We start from the raw sequence: 23031 nt of genomic DNA on the forward strand, positions 1-23031 counted from the left end.
GAAAAATTTATTACTTTAAGTGGAATTAGATTTTCATCCATTATAGGTTATTAATTGTCATGTATTTGTAGGTGCTTGACACATTTCTGCAGGAGTAGCTGTGCACCATTAGATAGTCATCAACACCCTGCACTTAATTATTTCCCCAGCAGTGTCACTTTACTGGAAGATGTCAGCACCTAGAAGAGCACATTTCTTTGCTACAGAATATTTTCAACTTAATTAAATTTGCTTAGCTTTAGCCTAATATTTCCCAAGATCACTTTGTTGTCTTCAGGGTGTTTAATAGAGAAATTTTCATGGTTAACTTGAGGAAAGGAGCACCTGGAAATTTGAATAGATCTGTAGAATTAAGAGGTCCAAACATTGTCTCTAGAATGAATCTTGTTATGTATTTTTGGCTTGGAAAGCAGATTTCCATTGCAAAGGTGATACTTAATTTCTGAAGGCCCCAGTTTATGTATAAGCCTTGTACTGGTACTACTTTTTCATTTCTGTAAATTCTACAGACAGGTGGTTTTCAAACATTTTGTTCTCGGACGTCTTATACACTCATTAAAACGTATGAGGATTCTCAAAAGCTTTTGTGTATGTGGGTTACATTTAGTGATATTTATTGTATTAGAATTAAAACTAAAAAATTTTTTAAATATTTGTTTAGTTCATTTTAAAATAGCAGTTATAAACCTGTCATATGTTAGTTTTAAATATTTTTGTGAAAGTTAACTATATTTTCCAAAACAAACGTTAGTGTGAAGTTTCTTTTTACATTTTTACATTTTTACTTTTTTTACATTTTTTTACATTTTTACATTTTACTTGTTTTACATTTTTACTTATTTCATTGTTTGGCCTAATAGAAGACAGTTGGATTTTCATGTCTGTTTCTGCATTCATTTTGTTGTGATATGTTATTTTGGTTGAAATACATGAGGCACATGTACCTTCATACAGGTATGTATTTACAAAAGAGAGGATCTCATAGACCCTCAGAAAGGGTCTAGGGTCTTTGGACCACCTTTGAAACTGCTGCTGTAGACTTTTGCTTTTATTCACAAAGAGGCTTGATTGGGTGGAAATTCTGATAAAAATCTTTTTGCTGCTTTTTCTGTTAGTTTGCATCTTATTCATTTTGTAGTACTACTTGTGATTTTTGTTTCATACGGCATGCATTTCAGCAGCTGTTTTGGAGGGATTAAGACATAGGTACTGGCTTACTCATTCTGGATGTTATTAATCAGCTTCTTAGGCTCAACAGTTAATCTAGGGGTTGGCAGCCTTTCCACACTTCTGCGTTTTTGTTTATTCCCCACAATGGGAGTAGAAGTGGGTCTTACTATCATTGTAGTAAACTGTCCTCTGGGACAGTGGGACAAAACAGTAATGCTCCCTGGAAGCTTAGAGTGCTGGCGTTTGTTATTATGAATGGTAGGGACATAGAGATGAGCAGGGAGGTGAAGTAGCAAGAGCAATACCATGTTCTTGCTGGCTTCCCCTCTCCTGACTTTACAACTGTCTTTTTGTGAAAAAATTCCTTTATGTCACCCATATGCTTGGCTGATGGCAAATATCCATTGATGAATGACTGGGGGCACTATTGAGCTGTAGATTTCCTACCTTTCTCATTTACATCTTATGGTGGACATTTGTCCTTTTTATATAATCCCTTGTGAGGGAACCTTGTCTGAAGTGGAAAGTGAGGAGCCAGCAATAAAAGGCCTCCCTAGCATTTTACTTTTGACAGAGGACCATTCTTAAGGCTCATCAAATTTTTGCCGAAAAATATTTTCAAAGTATTTTGTTCTTTTAAATAAAAATTGCCTGAGATACATTGAATTTTGCTTTGGAAGAGCACAATGTGTTCTTGCAACATTTGGCGGCAGTTTGTGCTTATTAGCCTCCCATTGATGTGTGAAGTGACCATGGTTTCCTGCGTGCTCTTGCATGTTGGCAGAAGACTTGTCAGCTGTGGCTGAGCGCTTGCTTTCTCCTCACCTACTTCTCCGTTGTTGGTAACTGGCAGGTAAATTATGTAAACATGCAGACATACTTCTTTAGTACTCACATTAAGTTCTGGAAAGATTGGGGAATCTACTTTTGGAATATTACAGGCTACCAACACCACTTTACTGTTATCTATTGGTTGCAAGTACAGAAGGTGAGCCATTTCTGTTAGTAAGCAAACTCAGTACATCCTCTTTCAACACTGACATGGGACTTGTTGGAGGCAGACTTCCTGTAAGGAAGTGGCTCTGTTGGCAGTACAGTGTAGAATCCCAAGTGGACATGAAATACCTTCTCTATATGTGGATATGTATAATGGGTTTTAATGCCTTCATTTATTTATTTACTTTTTTGGGTACCTAACCTTTCTGTGAAGGAGGATAAAGATGGAAAGCAGTTGAGTTTTTGCTTATCTGTCAGAGGTATAGCATGCTACATTTTGTTGGGAGGTAGAAGGCATCCATAATTGATAGGTTCAGAAATTCTGGTTTAGTATTGCTCAGCTGAGCTTGATCAGTGCCAGTATTCTTAGTTTTTAAAAATAGTGCAAGGTAAGGGTTGTTCTTAATTACAATTTTAAGGGTTTTACCATCAGGGCTATTACTTATTCCAGTTGATGTATCATCTGAGGGAAAGTTGGTGTCTTAGTTCTTACATTTGAGTGGAGATGTTGAATTTAAATACCTCAAAGGTTTTTTTCTAGGTGTAGAATTACATGGTTGTCTGACATGGTAGCAGGAAGTGGGAGAGAGGATTACATTAGATAACTACTTTAATGATGGATAATCAAATGACAGGAAAAACTTTCAGTTGAGTGAACAGTAAAATTAGAATATAATATAGGAGAATATTCTAAACGTTACTGAGTTTGGTTAGAAAACTTAATTATTGGAAAATTATATCTGCATAGGAACTTTGTGGCCTGACTTTTTTGTTATTTGAAAAAAACACTACATCTATTTTTATACTGTACTAGGTTCTGGAACTTTAAAAATGAAAACAAGGAGAATTCACTTGGTGTTGACTATACACAGCTTTGTTTTATTTTGCTTAATTGACAGTTTTTCATTTAAAACTCTATTTTGCTGGAAGAATATCAAAACTATCTACAGGTTCTCCACAACCTGATTTAACGTATTTCTGTAAAGCCCTTAGAAGTGCTAAAATACAATTTTACATGCTGAATAGTAACAGTAATGAAGCCATGCTTATAATATCCAAGCATCAAAAAATACTACCATTCCTTTTTCCATTTTTTTTCTTCCCCAGATTTAAACTTTCAGCATAAGCTAAGCAGTAAGCACTCTGTTGTAGAATCTCTTTCCCATAATTGGTCTTTATTTGACTGATTTTTAAGAAATTAGGAATTTACTTTCTTGTTAGTAGCAAGAAGTATTTCTTTATGCTTGATACTAGAATTTATAATAAAAGAATGTGTAAATAAAACAAAGACATTTTCCTTTAAGTATTTTATTTTCCAACATAGATTATGTCTAAGTATCATCATTTAGTGTTTGCAGGAAGATACTGTAAAGTAAGAATAGGAATTTTTAAAAATAATTTCAACTAATTAATGTTCCTTTGAAATTTACACCTATTTGAGCATCAGTTTTATATGTTGGGCATATAAAATTACTACATTGGATAGATTTTTTTTTTATATATAGAAGACATATGGTTGCCAGGGAAGCTATTTTTTGAAATGTTGAACAAAGAAAGTTGTGTTTCTCAATTGTTAGCAGAATTCAGCCTCCCTCTTGCCCTTCTGTGTACTAATGCAATTTGCCATTAAGAAAATATTTCAGAACAAATGTTTGTCTTCAGGTATGAAATCCCTGTGTCCAAATCACTGTCTATTAAGCTAAGTTATGGTGAATAAAAGGCCTTTTTTTCCTGAGATGCTATCGGTTGAAGTACTACTACATTTCTTATACCACTGGTAATGAAAATACTACATCTGTTAATGATCTCATGCATTTCTTAACAGGATTAAAACCCATCTTGAAAATTGATGTTCTATTAATACTCCATCTCTATGGTAAAGGGAAGTCTGGTGTCTTCTACTCTGAGGACCAAAAGAAATAGACAGAATGACAGAAGCAGTATGCTTTTCAAGTGTCATTATGCCAGGAGAAAGAAAGCATGAACACACACATACATAGACAAGGCACGTATACATATACATACGCAAACACAACTACATATATACACATACATCCTTATACACAAATACACTACCACACACACATACATAGTTCTCATGCCAAGTTACTCAGCTGCTGCATCCATCCTTCTGGTTTTGTTTGAAGCTGGGTGAGCTACTTGGCCTTCTTGAGATAATACTTTAGTAGCCAAATGACTATTTTTGCAGGACCTCAATTCTTACTTATCTCATCCGAGAACTCCCTCTTGGTAGTGCCTTTCTGTACACTGTTGTACCAGGTAAAGCTTTCTTTCAAGTTAAACAGTGTAGTTTGAAACTTACACAAGTAGAGTTTTCATTTCAAAATACGTTGTTTAAATATGTAATTCAGCCAGTAAACATAAAAAACAAAACAGAATTCTTATATGGCTAAGAAGTTTTTAAAAATAAGATTAGTCAAACAACAATTTTTCCATTAAATGCCCCAGGGAGCATATAATATTGCCCAATTATTGATAGTAACTGCATAGCAAACACAAGCATGACTGAAATTATATAGTACAAAATTAAGCATCGGTCTTCGTTTCTTTGACTTTGCTATCTGTAAGGACACTTGTGGGTGGAATGGAGAGCCATTTGGAAGTTAATATTTTTTTCAAACTTTGGAGTGTAAATTCACATACCAGCCTTAAGATCCAAATCCAGAACTCAGTGACAGATTGGTTTGAGTGACTGAACATTTCCTGTGGCTTTGTTGAACTACTCAGAGCTATCTCCTGGCTTTAAAACAATAATGAGTTTTTAACCTGCCCTGCTACTGCTGCTCTTAGTGCCCTCCTGCCCCCCCAACTGAATGGCAAAATGCTGTAGCTCAACAAGAGTATTCCCTGAGATACTTGTTTTCTGCTGTTTTCATTATAGCTTTTGAGGAACTTGAAAAAGCCTTGAGTACAGCCCAAAAAACAGAAGAATCACGGAGAAAAATGAAGGCAGAAATGGATGAGCAAATAAAAGTTATTGAAAAAACAAGTGAGGAGGAACGCATCAGTCTTCAGCAGGAATTAAGTCGGGTCAAACAGGAAGTTGTTGATGTAATTAAAGTAAGAATGATTCTAGACGAAATGGGCTACAGCAATTTTGAAATTTCAGTCTTAGGCTTTTTCTGTTATTTGACTGTAAAAAGGAGTTAATTTGTATTTTAGACCTTGACCATTTCTTGATGTTCAGGATATAGGAAGAAAGCACTTTGATAGAGAAATGAATTTATGTATTTCTGGATATACTTCCCAGAGATAGTCTCTGCATAAAATTTCTCTTCTATGTTGTGTAATCAATCCTCCCTTTAATTTTTTTCGCACAAAAGGTAGTATGTTATATATACTCTGTTCTTTATTTTGCTTTTCCACTTAATAATCTGTCTTGTAGGTTGTTCATCATCGATTGTTGATAATGATGTCCCATTTGTTTTAAAGACTGCTCATGATTTCACTTAACCAGTCTTCCACTGGTAGACATGTAGGCTTTCATTTTTTGCTATTGCAAATGGTAAACATCCTCATCATATTTGCTCACATGTATTTCTTTAGGATTAATTCCTAGAAGTGGAATATTACTCAGGCAAAGATTTTGAATTACTCTATACTTGCTACAAGCTCTATGGAGGACAGTTTATACTCTCACAAGCAATGTGTTAGAATACGTCCCCTCCAAAAGATAATGTTACCTAACTTTTTTTATCTTTCCAAGCTCACAGTTAAAAAAGTGACATCGTTTGAGTTATGTGCATTTATTTTTATCAGTATGATAAACATTTTTATATGTTTAAAAGGAATTTATAGTTCTTCTCTTTGAGTTGCTTAGTCAAATCCTTTATTCATTTTCTTACTGGTCTCTTGGCATTTTTCTTACTGATTTGTAGAAGCTCTTTACTCATAGTAGGAATTAGCCCTTTGGATATAAGATGCTTTTTATCTAAATAATTTTCTCAGTTTGTTATTTGTTGGCTTAGTTTATAATTCGTTTTTGTTTTTGTTTTGCACCATGCAGAAATTTTTCTTTTCCTTCAATGCTATGTGATTTTTGTTCTGCTTTAAAAATACATTTTCACTTGAGATCATATTTTTTAAAGTTCAATTTTTTTCTTTAGGCATTTACATGTTTTCATTCTTTATGATTGTATCTTTGATCTAACTGGAAGTTATCTTGTGTAAGGAGTGAGATAGGGATCCAACTTCAGTTTTTTCAGGGTGATTACCAAGTCTCCAAATCATTTATTTAGTAGTCCATGTTTTCTCCTCTTAAACTGTACACTATCTTCATTACATGCTAGGTTACTGGAGAGCCCTACAGGTGTTTTCTCTCGGATTCTCTGCGCTCTTCCATTGCTTTTTCTGACCATGTGCTGGTATTAAGACTGTTATAATTACTCCGGTTTTGTGATTTGTTCTATTTGGTAACCTCCCCCTATTACTCTTATTTTTTAGGAGAGTGTTGGCTGTTCTTGTGTGTTTATTTTGTTCAGTGGACCCCACTCCCTATTCTGTTGTAGTTTTATTTGATTATATTAAAGGTTTAGATTTTTTTAGGGAGGTTTGACATTTTTATGAGATTAAGTGTTCCTATCTGAGAAAGAACAAAGCTGACACTTTTTAATAAATAGGACATGCCTGGAGCGCTAGGCGGATTTGAATGGTGTGGCCACAGCAGCTTAACCATGATGGGGTACCCTCTCTGGCAGCATCCTACTTCTCTTGCTGCACCTCCCCATCCTGGTTGGTGGGGACATCCCTGCAAAATGTAGCAACGGAGCTTCAACCCCATAGGACTGGCTGCTGCAGCAGCAGTTCTCCTTACATATGGAATAACACTTTACTACTGGTTTTTCTCTTGACTATTGAGACTTTGGTGATTTTTTACTTATGTGGGAAATATGTTCTGATTTTTCTTCTTAAAAAGCTATTATCTCGATGATTAAACTGTAATCAAGTATTATTTAGTTATGGAGTTACATTTTTACTTTGGGTGTTTCACTTTAATTATTTGGCCGATTTTCAGAAATCCTCAGAACAAGTTGCTAAACTACAGAAACTTCATAAAGAGGAGCTGGCCAGCAAAGAGCAGGAACTGGCCAAGAAGCTTCAGATTCGAGAAAGGGAATTTCGGGAGCAAATGAAAGTAGCTCTTGTAAGTACCTGTTTTGATTTTGGTATCGGTTATAAGAGTGGTCATCCCCTCACTCCTTCCCAGCTTGAGGTCAGACTACTGGCAGCCTTGACCTTTGAGTATGCAGAGAGGGTAGGATGTAGGCAGGAAAGAGACTGTCAGAGCTTGTTAATTTAGTTTTGTGTGGAAATTTAATTTACTAACCTAACTAGTTTCCATTAACCAGTTTGTTTGTCATCCCTCTCACCCTGGCAATAGGCTGTGACTGGGGAGAAGTAAAGGAGGAGATAAGTTAGTTGAAGCTATGAGCCAGTGACTCTGTAAGTCAGGAAAATGTCTAAAACTCAACAGGTGGAATGTATCAGAGTTCAAGGCTGGGAAAGTTTTATCTGAGATGCCTTTTGAAGAAAAAATGAAATAACCAAGTAGTTTTCATTTTAAGTAGAATAATTTCAGTAGTAATTTTTAATCCATCTGAGAAAATAAAATAAAAACTGACTGAACTAATCAAAACAATAACCAGAAAAGCAAAGATAAGGTATTTTGAAATAGTCTAATTCGAAGGTTTAAAACTAAATAATTTTTTTCTCAAATTGTGCAAAGCCTTTTATGTAAGTTACCATAAGGAGCGTTAATGCCAAAAGTGTAACTTCGTTTTATTATGAAGTTAGTGTCCATTAAGATAATGTATGTAAAATTTAAATACACTCTCAGTGTGAAAAGATGAGAAGCAGCAGTTATAATTTTAATCTCCTTTCTGTCACATGTTTGTTTTTCACCCTCAGTCAGACCTGGGGCCCTGGTAGTCCCAGGAGCAGTGACTCTTGGGTGGAGTCTGAGAGCTCTCTGATCTCAGTGGAACAAGCAGCAGCATGGCTTTGCAGAGCTGTTGGGTGAGGGCTGGCTTAGTCTGCAGTCGTGGAATGAACATGTGTTAGCTCATATTTGTATTCTTTGTTGGTCCAGAAAGGATTTAAAATAGTTTGCAAGAACACTCAAATGATAAGAAGACAGCATGGAAATAAAAGAACAAAGTGGAACTTAACTGAAGCCAGGAATTGCACTACAAATTCCTGTCAATAAAGACCTATACTGCAGGCTTTTTTCATGCTGGAGTGATTGGCCTTTGGAGCACTGAAAATTGGCCTTTTTAAAACTGTGTTCTCAGAACTGATCTATCCAGATGTATTCTGAGTAGAGAAAGCAGGACACAGACACACGTAAAGCACACACATGTACCTATACATGTGCCCCTATGCATGTGCCACTTCCCTTTCTACCTAGCTTCTCAAAGAAGGTAGCTTTGAGTTGCTAGTCTAATTCAACAGACTATTAAAATTTTTTCTTTAATTGTTATGGGCATATAGAAATGCACTTACAACATAGTTTCCATTAAACAGTATATAGTATACTTAAACTGATGTTTTAAAATTGATGAGAAACTGGTATTTTCTTATCAGTCTCCTTAGCATGTGGTATAGCCTTGTTCCGTAAAGTGGTGTGCTTCACCAGAGTGGAGTGGGCTGAAGATGGCTGGGAGCAGGACCCTAGGGACTGGGTGTGGGCAAGCACACCTCACTGGAGCCCAAAGCCACTGAACGCTGAGAGTCCTCTCCAGGGGGCTTCTTTCCAACTGTAATGCTTTTCATATGAGTGTCACTATACAATAGGAACAAGCAAAGAATGGCTTTTCAGGGTTGATGAGGTGGTAAAAGAACCCAGAGTGACTGAAAAGCATTATATAAGCTTTTATAGATATTTCCTTGGTCTTATCCATATATCCACATGTAATCTGATTGTGATTTGGTTTTCCATGTGGGATTCCCTAATGAGGTGTTTCTCACAAGTTGTATAAACTTCCAATCTAATTTCTTGGCTTAGGGTTGAAATGTCAAACTCTGGAGTGCATAGAAGAGGTATGGCAATTGTGTGACCTTTGTATTCAGTGGTGTTTTGCAAAACATTTTAAGGAGTGGGAAAAAAGCAGATGTAGTGGGGCTACTAGAACACAGTTTTTTTGTATCAATAGTAATCATGGCCAACTATTGGTTGGACCACATGGAAAAGCCATGGTGCCTTGTTTCTGCAGATGAGAGGGTGGAAAGAGAGGGGGTGCTACATACCTCACAGAACTGGTATGCAATCCATGAAATGAATGGCTCCTGTGGAAGTGCGCGGGAATCTTCAAGATTTATGTGAGTCTGAGGCGGTGTTACCGTTTTTGGCACAGGAAAAAAGTCAGTCAGAATATTTGAAGATCACCCAAGAAAAGGAGCAGCAAGAATCTTTGGCATTGGAAGAGTTAGAGTTACAGAAAAAAGCAATACTCACAGAGAGTGAGAATAAACTTCGGGACCTTCAGCAAGAAGCAGAGACTTACAGAACTGTAAGTGTAAATAATAATCAGGCTCTGGGACTGTGCAATCATATGTATGTGAAGTTGTCACTTTTGTTTTACTGCATTCAGTTTATGTATTACAGGCACATCATTTTTAGGTAGTAAGAGCTGTGCATGGGAATGCTCGTGTGCTCGGCTGCATCATGGGCTGACTGCACGTCGCAGACTGTTTGTCAGCCACTCCCTTTGATTCTTTGCACTTAGGCTCCAGTCTCCCCTGCATTGCTTACTCATCCTTGGTCTTTGCTCCTGCCACCTGCCTGTGCAACTCCATCTCTTGCTGTGTCTTAGACATAATTCATTCTCTGCTGATACCAGTTTGGTTACCCCAGTGCCCTGCTTTTATATTTAAGTTTTCCCCAATTTTCCCATATTCAACAAATTTGTATTTGTCTTACTTAGTGTGTGCATTTTTGAGGCTCTATGGCCCTTCCCTCAGCAGTGTATGAAATGTATGCTCTCTTTTGAATAAACTGATGTTTTTTAGACTCTGCTCTGATTTAGAAGGTGAAATGGTCACACTTCTTACCCGTGACTCTAAACTGTGCTTTATTTTCCCATTTCCGACATGTATGTCAGGTGGCATGATGGAGAGAATGGGTACTCAGGAGGCCTAGATCTTCCACCTGCTAGCTTTATAAATTAAGCACACCATTATTTCCTTGCCTGTCACATGACAAGATCAGTTTGGTAATTCTTATAGGCCTTTCCGGCTCTGACATTCTATGGCTCTCTGCCTTACTTAGCTTTTTTCCTTCGGAGTCAAGATTAGTATTTTTGAGATATTTGTAATCTTTGGTAAAATTTGTCTAAGTTCCTTCTTTTTGCAAAAAATCTTCTAAATGATAATTTTTGGGTGGTAAACCAGTGACATTATTTTTCTTCCAAAATTTAATTATGAAAGTAATACAATACTATTGTAGACCTTTAAAAAACACAAAATATGCATCTGCCTACCAGCTGTTACTATTATCTACTTTATGACTTGTTTTTGATGGTCCATTCGGAATATTCTTAAAAATATAGGTAGTTGAAATAGTTACCCAAATAGGTAGAAAGAATTGGGGAATTATGAATTGTGTTAAAAATAGAATATGTTGTTATATGATTCCTTTAGGAATTGAGCATAGATTCTTTGTCCTTTCTAGTGTTTAGTATTATACATAGTTATTTATCTAAATTTTAATCTTTAGGTGTAAACATCATGTCATGTATATCATTGCTAATAAGTCTGTACTTCAATAAAAATACATCTTGTTTTTATTAACAGAGAATTCTTGAATTAGAAAGTTCTTTGGAAAAAAGCTTGCAAGAAAGCAAAAATCAATCAGAAGATTTAGCTGTTCATTTGGAAGCTGCAAAAAATAAGCACAATAAAGAAATTACAATCATGGTTGAAAAACACAAGACAGAATTGGAAAGCCTGAAGCATCAGTGGGATAACCTTTGGACTGAAAAATTCCAACTCTTAAAGCAACAGCATCAAACTGAAATGGAAGAACTTAGAGGAAAGTATGAACAAGAAAAAGAAATGTCGTTGAAAGACAAAGAGAGTCTCTTCCAGACCCACATAGAAGAGATGAATAAAAAAACTTTAGAAAAGCTTGATGTGAAGCAAACAGAGCTGGAATCATTGTACTCTGAACTGTCAGTAGTATTAGAAGCCCGTGACAAGTTAGAAGAGGAAGTTTCTGTACTAAAGGATCAAACATGTAAAGTAAAGCAGGAATTAGAGGCCAAGCTGGGTGAACAGGAAAATCATCACCAGCAACAGGTTAATAATATCATTAAAGAACAAGAGATGTCTCTTCAGAGAACCGAGAAGGCACTAAAAGATGAAATTAATCAACTTGGGCTTCTTCTGAAGGAAAAGGACAAACATTTGAAAGAGCACCAGGCTCATGTGGAGGATTTAGAGACAGATACTAGGAGGTCTGAAGGGGAACTCCAGCAGGCACTGGCCAAGCTGGAGCTCTTCCAGTCGTATGAGAGTACCATGTTCGAGCAGGCGAAAGCATATGAGGAACAGTTGGCCCAACTGCAGCAGCAGTTGTTGGATTTGGAAGCAGAAAGAAATCTTCTTACCAAACAGGTAGCTGAAGTTGAAACACAAAAGAAAAATGTTTGTACCGAGTTAGGCACTCACAAAATCCAGGTGCAGGACTTAATGCAGCAACTTGAAAAACAGAATAGTGAAATGGAGGAAAAAATAAAATCCTTAACCCAAGTCTATGAGTACCAACTTAAAGTTAACAATACAGAGCAGGAACAGACAAAACAAATCTTGACGGAAAAAGAAAATGTAATTTCACAAATGAAAGAAGAACAGAGCAAAGAAATTGAAACACTGAAACAAAAATTATCAGCCAAGGAGGACAGTATTAATATTTTGCATGAGGAATATGAAGCCAAATTAAAAAATCAAGAAAAAAAGATGGAAAAAATTAAGCAGAAAGCAAAGGAGATGCAAGAATCATTAAAGAAGAAATTGTTGGATCAGGAAGCTAAGCTTAAAAAAGAGCTTGAAAATACTGTTCTAGAGCTTAGTGAGAAAGAAAAACAGTTTAATGCCAAAATTTTGGAAATGGCACAGGCTAACTCAGCTGGAATCAGCGATGCAGTGTCAAGACTGGAAAGAAACCAAAAGGAACAAATAGAGAGTCTTACTGACATACACAGACAAGAACTCAGTGATGTCCTAACAGTCTGGGAGAAGAAACTTAATCAGCAAGCCAGGGAACTTCAGGAAAAACATGCAGTCCAATCACAGGCAAAAGAACAAGAGGTAGCAGAGCTGAAGCAGGAGATCCTCATATTGGCGGGCATAAAAGAAGAGATGAGCAAGGAAATAGTGTGGCTGAAGGAAGAAGGTGTTAAGCAGGATGCAGTATTACAGGAATTACAGAAACAGGTAGACCAGAAGTCTGCTCTTACGAATTCTCTCTCACAAAATGAAGCTAAACTGAAATCACAACTTGCAAAGCTGGAAGTTGACTTGAATCATTCTCTGAAGGAGAATACGTCTCTTCAAGAACATATAGTTGAGCTGAAGATGCTGGCGGAAAAAGATAAGCTGAATCTTTCTGAGTTGACTGACAAGTTGAAAACCATAGATGAAGAATTCCAGAGTTTGAAGTCCTCACAGGAAAGAAGTAAGAGGAGCCTAGAAGACAAACACTTAGAATTCAAAAATCTGTCTGAGGAACTAGCAGTTCAGCTGGGTATTTACTCTAAGAAAACGGAAGCCTTATTACAAGCTAAAACAAATGAGCTAATCAACATCAGCAGTAGTAAAATTAATGCCATTCTCTCTAGAATTTCCCATTGTGAGCACCACACAGCTAAAGTTAAGGAGGCACTACTAATTAAAACTTGCAAAACTTCTGAATTAGAAGCACGACTTAGACAGCTAACAGAAGAGCGGAATACACTAAGCAGTTCTTTTCAACAGGCTACCCAGCAGTTAGAAGAAAAAGAAAGTCAAATTAAGGGCATGAAAGCTGATATTGAAGGTCTCGTAACAGAAAAAGAAGCCTTACAGAAGGAAGGAGGCAATCAGCAACAGGCTGCCTCTGAAAAGGAATCTTGTATCACACAGTTAAAGAAAGAGTTATCAGAAAACATCAATGCTGTCACATTGATGAAAGAAGAGCTTAAGGAAAAAAAATCGGAGATCAGCAGTCTTAGTAAACAACTAACTGATTTAAACATTCAACTTGAGAATAGTGTCAGCCTAACTGAAAAAGAAGCAGCCATTTCATCACTAAGTAAGCGATACAACGAACAACAACGTGAATTGCTGGATCAGGTGCAAGATTTATCTTTGAAAGTTGAAACTCTGAGTAAAGAGAAAATTTCTGCTCTAGAACAGGTGGATCACTTGTCCAACAAATCCTCAGAATGGAAGAAGAAAGCACAGTCAAGATTAACACAGTATCAAAATACTATTAAAGAATTGCAGATGCAGCTTGAGTTAAAAGTAAAGGAAGCCAATGAAAAGGATGAGCAGATACATTTGTTGAAAGAAGACCTTGATCAGCAAAATAAAAGATTTGAATGTTTAAAGGGTGAAATGGAAGACAAGGACAAGATGGAGAAAAAGGAGGGTAATTTAGAGACTGAGCTAAAAATTAAAACAGCAAGAGTTATGGAATTAGAGGAGCAGATTACTCAGAAAACAGTTGAAACTGAGTCTTTAAATGAAGTTCTTCACAATTACAATCAACAAAAGGATATTGAACAGAAAGAAATGATTCAGAAACTTGAACACATTCAAAAGTTAGGAGAAGAAAAGGACAACAGAATTAAGGAAGCTGAGGAGAAAGCCTTCAGACTTGAAAAGCAAGTGTCTTCCATGAAATCTGAACTTGAAACTCAGAGGAAAGAATTGGAATGTGTGAATTCAAGTGTGAAAAGCAAAGAAGAGGAGTTAAAGGCTTTGGAAGATAGACTTGAGTTAGAAAGTGCTACAAAGTTAGCAGAACTGAAGAAAAAAGCTGAACAAAAAATTGCTGCCATTAAGAAGCAGTTGTTATCACAAATGGAAGAAAAAGAACAGCAATGTAAAAAAGATACAGAAAGCCATTTGAATGAGCTAAATACAAAATTGCAGGAAAGAGAAAGAGAAATTCGTATCTTGGAAGAAAAACTTAAGTCACTGGAAAGTTCACCACAGTCAGAAACATTAGTCGGATCCAGATCAGCAAAAAACGTGACAGCATGTATTGAGCAAGAAGAAACAGATTCCCAAGGCTGTGGGCAGAAGGCATATGAAGAAAAAATCAGTGTTTTACAAAGAAATTTAGTTGAAAAAGAAAAGCTATTACAGAAGCTAGAGCAGGAAAAAGAAGAGACAATTTCTTCTCATTCTGAAATGCAGTGCAAATACCAGGAGCTCTTAATGAAAGTAGAATGTGCTGAAGCAAAGCAACGTGAGGATCAAGTTACGATAAATCATCTTCAAGAAGAACTTGAAGGGAAAAACAAGAGTCATTTCTTGATAGTCTCCCAGCATGTGGAAGAAGAGCGAGGTAAAAATAACACAGGAGCAAAGCAAAACTTGGAAAATGTAGTTGACGATGTCCAGAAAGCCCTCCAGGAGAAGGAACTAACCTGTCAGATCTTGGAGCAAAATGTAAAAGAGCTGGATTCCTGCTTAATAAGAGAGAAGGAAGGACATACAGTTGAAATGGAAGAGTTGACCTCAAAATCTGAAAAATTACAGGCTTTACAACAACAGATGGATGGAAAAAGTAAACCCACAGAAGTTTTGGAAGAAAGCGCTGAAGAAAAGCCCAAATCACTTGTGGCCCAACCCCAACTGGTTAGTAACATGGAGGCCGAGCACAGTGACCTGGAGTTGAAGCTAGCAGGGGCAGAGCTGGAGAAGAGGAAACTGGGCAAGGAGATTGTTAGGCTGCAGAAGGACCTTCGAATCTTGCGGAAGGAGCATCAGCAGGAATTGGATATTGTAAAGAAAGAATATGAACAAGAAATGGAAGAGAAAATCAAGTAAGTTTTTCTCCAGCATGAGTATTTTTAAGGCAGTCTTCTTAATTAAGTCTCCCTTTTTTGTGCCTAATACAGTTAAGTTCCACCTACCTGAAGTATTAAACATAGATCTAATAAGTATTGAGAAGAAAGAGAAAACTATTTAAGGCAGGAGGTAGTGTTATTCCATGTCCATTTAGTGGGAAAAAAGCCTTTCCTTGCATATAAGATCATGGTTTTTTAGGTAAATATCCCAGTAATTATTTTCATTTTGTTTTATTTTTAGTATTAACATTGACATATAATGTAGATGTGTATGATGAGAAATTTTAAGTGGAAAAGGAAAATTCTCAATTCCTCAGGACCATTCCTTAGAGATAATCATAGTTATGTATTCTTCAGGAGTTTTCTGTGTCTTAATACAACACACACACACACACGCACAACCTTAGAACTGTGTTTATACCAGTGAAATCATATTGAATGCACTGTTTTGAAGACTGGGTAACTCTTCACAACTTGTTTTCTATATAACAACAATTAACTTTATATTTCTGTTAACTCAGGCAGGAGCAGGAAGATCTTGAGTTGAAGCACAATTCCACTTTGAAACAGCTAATGAGAGAGTTTCATACACAGCTGGCACAAAAGGAACAGGAGCTGGAAATGACCATAAAAGAAACCATTGGTATATAAAATATTAAGTTCAATGAAGAGTAAAATCAGAATCAGCAGAGACTATTTATAATTTGAACTATTTTGTTCGTACTACACTTTACTAAGTGCTGTAAGTAATTAAACTGGAGGAAAAAAAGATTCTTGCCTAAGAAAGTTCTCTAATGGAGACCTATCTGTACTACCTGGCAATGGCTTGCCTTAAGTTGAAGAGGAGCCGGTCAAAGAACCGAAAACATGAGCTAATTAATTACTTCATAGAGTCACTTCTGTGAGAGGGTGCATTTGATCAACTGAATTTTTTCAAATTTAATATGGAACGGTGGTTCTTAGCAAAATTGGGATATATATGTAAATTCTTATCTAATGTGTTGCCTCATGTGTAGAACCAGGAACAGATTCTAATAATTATTTTAAATGTAACTTCAAGGCTGAAATTCCATTTTTATTTATTAGATAAAGCCCAGGAAGTGGAGGCCGAACTTTTGGAAAGTCATCAAGAAGAGACAAATCAGCTATATAAAAAAATTGCAGAGAAAGAAGATGATCTAAAAAGAACAGCAAAAAGATATGAAGAAATCCTTGATGTACTTATTTTTTTCTCTTTTTTTGAAATTTAGCTATAATAGATTTCCAGTGTTAAGGAAGTTTGGGCTGTCAGATTTCCTGTTTTCCTAATGTGTAGGGTTCTTTTATCCTCATTATCATCCAAGTTAGTATGTCTGCAGTGTGTGCAGGTTTATAAGGAGTCTAATTGATTTCTGCCAGCATTGTTGTTTCCTGATAGATTCTGCTGACCCGACAGCCCAGTACACTTGGCAGGCATTGAAGCAACAGTGAGTTGCTAAAGGAAACAATGGATCCCCTTCTCTGTCTTTCTCCCAAAGTCAGACTAATTGTAAGAGAACTGGACTCAGAATTGAGAGCTTCTGCATGGGTGAAGGCTAAGTGTAGGTACAGTTCATGTGTGTCTGAATGTGGCTACCTAGCTTAGCTGGGATCTTTCCTGGAGGGCCAATTAATTTTACTCAGTTTTTACCCAATTTGCATTGTTTTTGTTGGTCTCAAGGGAGAAAAAAGGGGAAAAATGGAATGCATCAGCTAAATCTTCTATATTTGGTGGAAGATCAGTTCAGTGTCCTTATTCTAATGATAGATTAATTATAATTAGCATGTTATTTTTGTATGTGAAGATAAGCCATGAATGCCAGTGAGTATTTTGGACTCCAGAACATTCTCAAATGTAAAACAATGTAAATTATTATTCTTTGGGTTGTAGATTCTTTAGTTACTCCAAGCTTTATTTCACTGTATGCAAAGAACCATTTGATGATTAAGAAGGCATAAATCAGAGATTCATACCTCAGCCAACTATGGTAGCAATAGAAGTCTGAACCAGGAACAGATTCTGATATTTTAAATGTAACTTCAAGGCTGAAATTCCAGGATAAGACACATGCATATAAATGACACCTTTGTAAAATTTTTGAGCTATAGGAAAGATTTGAATAATTTTACTTTTTCTTATACTTCCATAGAGTGTATATGTGCAGAGTCATTAAAAATACTGTTTCTTGATGCTTAGAGAATATTAGAATTGGAAGATACATTAAAGTGAGTTTAGTTTCATCTTGGTTTTTTGTTTTGCAGAAGGAAAAGCAAGTTCAGCATAATTAAATGATTTCCCTAAAACTACATAGTGAGTGGAAGAGCAGTGACTCTTCATTAGCTTCATGTATTATATAAAGATTTCTCCCTAAGAAGAGAACTTGGGAAAGGCAGTTACTTATCATGGATAATTAAGTCAGAGAGCTTCATTGCAGGAGATAAACTGTGCTAGAGCTGTAGTGTTCCCTTTGGTGAACTACTCTGTCACATCTCAATGTGTGGGGTAGTAGACAGTAGGTTTTCCAAGGTCATGACAAACCTCTGTAGGCAGAGGGATGCATGAGCAGGAAGACATAACAGTTAAGTTAAGCCTAATGTTCCTCCTTGAAAATTGCTGTTTATTAGGGAAATTAAGGGAATGATCCTCCAAGTTTCAGGCTGGATGTAGTAGAGCAGAGGGGCAGGAAGTGGAGGTTGGGCAAAGGAGTTGGGTGGACTCCTCCCCAGGCCTCTTCCTGTGCCTTAGAAATATAATGCAAGCCACAAATGTGAGCAACATGTAGAATTTAAAATTCTCTAGTCTCCACATTAAAAAAAAAAACCCACAGGTGAACTTAATTTTTTTTTGAGAGGGCACCTCTCATATTTATTGATCAAATGCTTGTTGACAACAATAAAATTCTATATAGGGGACTCAATGCACAATCATTAATCAACCCCAAGCCTAATTCTCAACAGTCTCCAATCTTCTGAAGCATAATGAACAAGTTCTTACATGGTGAACAAGTACTTACGTAGTGAATAAGTTCTTAAATGTTGAACAGTGAGTGCAAGGGCAGTCATATCACAGAAACTTTCGGTTTTGATCCAGGTGAACTTAATTTTAATCATGTTAACCCATTATTATATACAAAATATAATTTCAGTATGTAGTCATTATAAACATCACATACTATATTAATTTTTTGAGATTCATTGTGTTTTTGCATTTGCAGCCCCTCAGTTCAGATGAGCCACATTACAAGTGCTCATAACCACAGTTCTAGGCTGCTGGTGGCTACTAAATTGGACATCAGAGCCTTAGACTTTAGACTGCTAGATCTAGGGCTGCTTTTGTGATTAAATAGGCAATCCCCATCTAAACACACTAAATACATACTCTATCTTGAAGAGTTTTTGAAAAGTGCAATTACTACCTAAAGGGGATATTAGCAAGTCTCAGCAAACACCATATTGCTTTGATTTTGAAACATATTCTCTACCATTCTATCATTTTTAAATTTCTGGATTTGGAGTTTTATATGGAATTTGTATGTGGTGGTGTTTTTTCCCCTCTCTGGGAATCTGTTAATCAGATTGATGATTTGTCTTAATGATGACTTGTAGAATGCTGTTTTTTTGTTATCCATTAAAATGATTTTGTGATTTGTTGATAGCAAAGTGGAGCACAGAGACATTTTCATTTTCCAGCATTTACTGTCTTAGATACCATCCTTTCCCCCATATGAAGAATCCGGGAACTTTTGTCTTCCTTAATTTATACCTCCTGTCTTCTTCAACCTCTCACATACATCCACACACCTTTCAGGCTATGAAATCTGATTATCTTCTCTGATTTACTAGGCAGACAAATCATGTCTCCCTTTAATTGTGTATCTCCAGTACAGTATCCAACACACACTAGTCACTTGGGATGTATTTTTTCAATGAGTTATATTACATGTTCTTCTCCACTTAACTCCACTATTACTGCCAGTCTGGACTGACATTTTGCATCTGATCTTGGTCTGTTGTATTAATTTCCCACCTGATCTCCTTGCTACCAGTCTTTTTTTCCAAAGGTATTCATCTCTTTCTATATCTTGAAACAAAGATGTGATTGTATCACTTCTAAATACCTTCAGTGGTTTCCCATTGGCCCCATAATACCTCCTCCATTTCAGTCTGTGTTACAGCCAAACTCAACTTCAGCATGTTCTTTACTATATTTTACCTTTGCTCATGCTTTTCTGTGTGCCTAAAGATTATTTTCTCAAACTTCATGAATTAGTGCAGCTAGTACCATGTCTCTTTTGACTTAAAAAAAATAATAACGAACCTATCTAGTCCTGGACTTTTGTTTATTAGGAGGTTTGATTACTGAATCAATCTCATTATTATAATTGGTCTGTTCAGATTTTCTATTTCATCATCATTTACTCTTGGGTAGTTTGTGTGTTTCTAGGGATTTATCCATTTCTTCTACATTGTATAACTTGTTGGCATATAATTGTTCATAGTCTCTTGTGATCCTTTGTTTTTCTGTGGTATCAGTTGTAACATCTCTTATTTCTGATTTTATAAAAAACAGCTCAGTTTCATTGAGCTTTTCTATTGTCTTTTTAATCTCTATTTCATTTATTTCTACTCTAATAATACTATTTCTTTTCTTTTAACTTTGGGCTTTGTTCTTTTCCTAGTTCTTGAAGTATAAACTTAGGTTGTTTATTTGAGACCTTTCTTGTTTCTTGAGGTGGACATTTATCATTGTGAACTTCCCTCATAGAACTTTGCTGCGTCCCATTAACTTCTGTATGTTACATTTCCATTTTCATATGTCTCAAGGTATTTTTTTATTTTTTCTTTGATCCATTGGTTCTTCAGTAAGATGTTAGCTCCACATATTTGTAAATTTTCCAGTTTTCTTCTTTAATTAATGTCTAGTTTCATACTAGACAGTCCTGTGGGACCCAGGAATGCAAGCCCTCCCAGCTGCCAGAGCCCGATGCAAACAGTACTTTTTTGTCCTCTAGGAAGACTAAAAAACTTTTACAAAGGAAATTACAAAACTGTGTGTTGAACTAGAAGTAACACATCAGGATTCTTTTCTAATTCTTACAGGGCCTGCTTTAGATTAGAATCCCACAACTGCAGAGGAAATGTTGGGTATAGCTAGTTGTCCTATTGAAGTCCAGGCCTAACTGAGTAAGTAGATGTGGAGGTTGATCTCTCAGACGTGACGAGACTGCACTGACACAGATACCCACATGGGACGTGTCATGGCAGGATAGAAGCAGCCCACCAAGACTGTGGGCAGTGGCACATGTACAGCAGTTCCTGTTCAGTGGTGTCTTAGAGGTGGAGGCTAGCTTCAAGTTGCCTAGGTGGGGAGTGTCCAAGGGCCCACAGAGGCTGGTTACCAGATATCTTTGCTTTTCTTCTGTTGAAAGAAGGAGTTTGCTCTTTCTCAGCTGGCCAAGTTTCATGACAAGTAGTGTTTAAAGATAGATTTTTCCAGGTATCCCATGTTCATTGCTATATTTTGTGCCATGGGACCCATCTGTTTTTGTTTGTCTTTTAGGATAATGTTTCTCAGTTCTGGCAAAGTTAGCATCCGTGAAATCAGATAACTGTTTATTGTTGTTTTTCCTGTGTAGTCTCTTAACTCAGCAACACTTGTCCTGCCTTATTACTCAAATATGATCAATATTCCAATTCCAAATATTCTTTTAGCACAAAGATTTTTGCAAGACTTATAGGAGTAAGAAGAGGTCTGGGCTACTGCATACAACAAATCATAGCAATTATCAAGACAAATGAAGAAATGTAAGGATGGGCAAGATCCTTTTACCAGGACAGTCAAAACAGAAGAGAGAATGATTTGTATGCCAAATATTATAAGTAGGATTTTTGGGCCGGTATCACAATATGACTTTAAGTCTGCTTTTTACAAAGTTGGGAGCAAATGGAGACATTACATTGGTTACCAGTATATTGGACACTAAATTTTTTTTTTTTCCCAGAAATAGATTTTAGTTAAACGGTCTACCCCAAAGAATCAGTGGTGTGGTTTGGGGGCAGATATGTAAGAGATTTGCAAGTGTGGTGAACTAAGACAAAGAGCAGCTCTTGATTTGCAGAGCCCATCTGAAGGGGCTGGGAAAGACCTCCAGGACTTCATGTGGTCTGTGAGTTGCCAGCTGGTTGAGCAGAGCTGTGCACAAAAGTATCTACTAGTTTCTCTTAAGGGATATTTTTCTGGAAGGCAAATCCTAATATAGAAAGGCCAAAGTCTTAAAGTGCACGTTCTGTATTAGAGTTCTGTGATGACGCTGTTGTGTATCTCTTTGCTCTGTGAACCTGGAGCCCTAGAGAGGAGAGAGAGAAGCAGCTTGATGCCATGTTAAGTGCAGGGGAGTTTTCGTTTTCCAGTTCCCATGAAACAGTAGATTTCACAAGGTATTTCCTTGTCTTATGTAACACTTAAATCCCTGTTAATTACCCCACAAAGAATGCTCCCTGATGGCCAGAGGCTGAGAGGTGGCCTGGTAGAGGCAGAGGTAGCAGAAGGCCACAGCCAGGAAGCTTGAAGGGCTGTGGGCACGGGTGAAGCATGCCGAGGCCTGGGACCGCCTGCGTTTTGGGTCTGCCTGCACATGTGCTCAGTTTGGCCCTGGGCATGGGGCTCTCTGGGAGATGGGCTTGCTGTCTTGGGAGGTATGAGGCTCTGCCTTGGTCTCAGCAGTGCTTGCAGTGTGACCCTTTATAGAGTGTGGACAGAGGGAGTGAGGGTGGGGAAATAATGTCCTAGGAATAGCGAACAGCATTAAAAAGCCCTTAGAGTTAAAAGGGGCCCAAAGGAAAGTATTTAGAGCACAGTGACAGATTACAATAAAAACAGTGGTTGTATCTCAAAAAAATGTTGAGGTATCTGTTCTTCTTCAAAGATAGCTTTCTCTACATAGTGCTGCGTCTCCACAATGTTCTTTTTATATATTCCTTTATTGACACATTTTTTTATCCTAAAGGCCCGTGAAGATGAAATGACTGCAAAAGTAGTGGACCTACAGACTCAACTTAAAGAGTTCCAGCAGAAATATGAGCAGAGGCTGCAGCAGGAGGACCCTGGCAATGATAAAGTGAGAGGGATTAGACTTTGCATCACACATTTCTTGCAAACACTGTCATCTCTGTTATTTGACATCCCTGCTAGTGTGCATATCTACCCCATTTCATCCTGACAAAATCTTTCATGAGAGAGATTCTTGCCTTTATTTTAGTCAGTGAAACTAAGGTTCACAGAGGTTATAAAATGTATAAGCTCCCACAGTGAATGTTGTGTTGGACACTTAAATCCAATATGCTGGACTTCAAAGCCCCAGGCTTCTCAGTCTTTCCCTGGGAAAGACTAGCAGAGGAAAGTGCCCTCATAGCCCTGGGGCATAGCCAGAAGTGGTCCATGGACATCATGATAACATGCACTTTTATATTTTGGCTAAACAGTCAATATAATGTATCCTTATTTGTAGTTGCATAAAAATGTTATCAGTTATATACCATGAAGAAAAATAATTTTTATTTTCTTCCTTGGTTAATGGACTAGATGCAGAAGCAATGGGATTATTTTGGAAAATTGGGCTGGATTCAAAGATATCTGGCATTGCATATCCTAGGCATTTTTGTAATCCCAACCTTTAAGTAAAACTGGTACTGTGACCCTGTGGCTTCCTGTTCCACTGTGCATCCCAGCATGTGTACACCTGTAGGGCATGTGGGCCTCAGTGAGAAAGCT

At 37.0% G+C, this 23031-nt stretch overlaps 1 protein-coding gene across 7 annotated transcripts in view; it reads left to right on the forward strand.

Annotated features, from left to right (window-relative positions):
* GOLGA4 (golgin A4) overlaps window positions 1-23031 on the forward strand; it is a 132472-nt gene that overhangs the window by 77432 nt on the left and 32009 nt on the right. For 6 of the 7 annotated variants that reach the window (XM_073223381.1, XM_073223382.1, XM_073223384.1 and 3 more), the window contains 7 exons: window positions 5069-5247; window positions 7202-7330; window positions 9540-9695; window positions 10978-15218; window positions 15764-15885; window positions 16329-16459; window positions 22268-22378. In XM_073223381.1, coding sequence (XP_073079482.1) covers window positions 5069-5247; window positions 7202-7330; window positions 9540-9695; window positions 10978-15218; window positions 15764-15885; window positions 16329-16459; window positions 22268-22378 — 5069 coding nt within the window. The remainder of the gene's footprint in view (window positions 1-5068; window positions 5248-7201; window positions 7331-9539; window positions 9696-10977; window positions 15219-15763; window positions 15886-16328; window positions 16460-22267; window positions 22379-23031) is intronic. The other variant, XM_073223383.1, reaches the window with a different exon arrangement.

Source organism: Manis javanica, chromosome 15 (assembly GCF_040802235.1).
Source record: "Manis javanica isolate MJ-LG chromosome 15, MJ_LKY, whole genome shotgun sequence".
Classification (NCBI taxonomy): domain Eukaryota; kingdom Metazoa; phylum Chordata; class Mammalia; order Pholidota; family Manidae; genus Manis; species Manis javanica.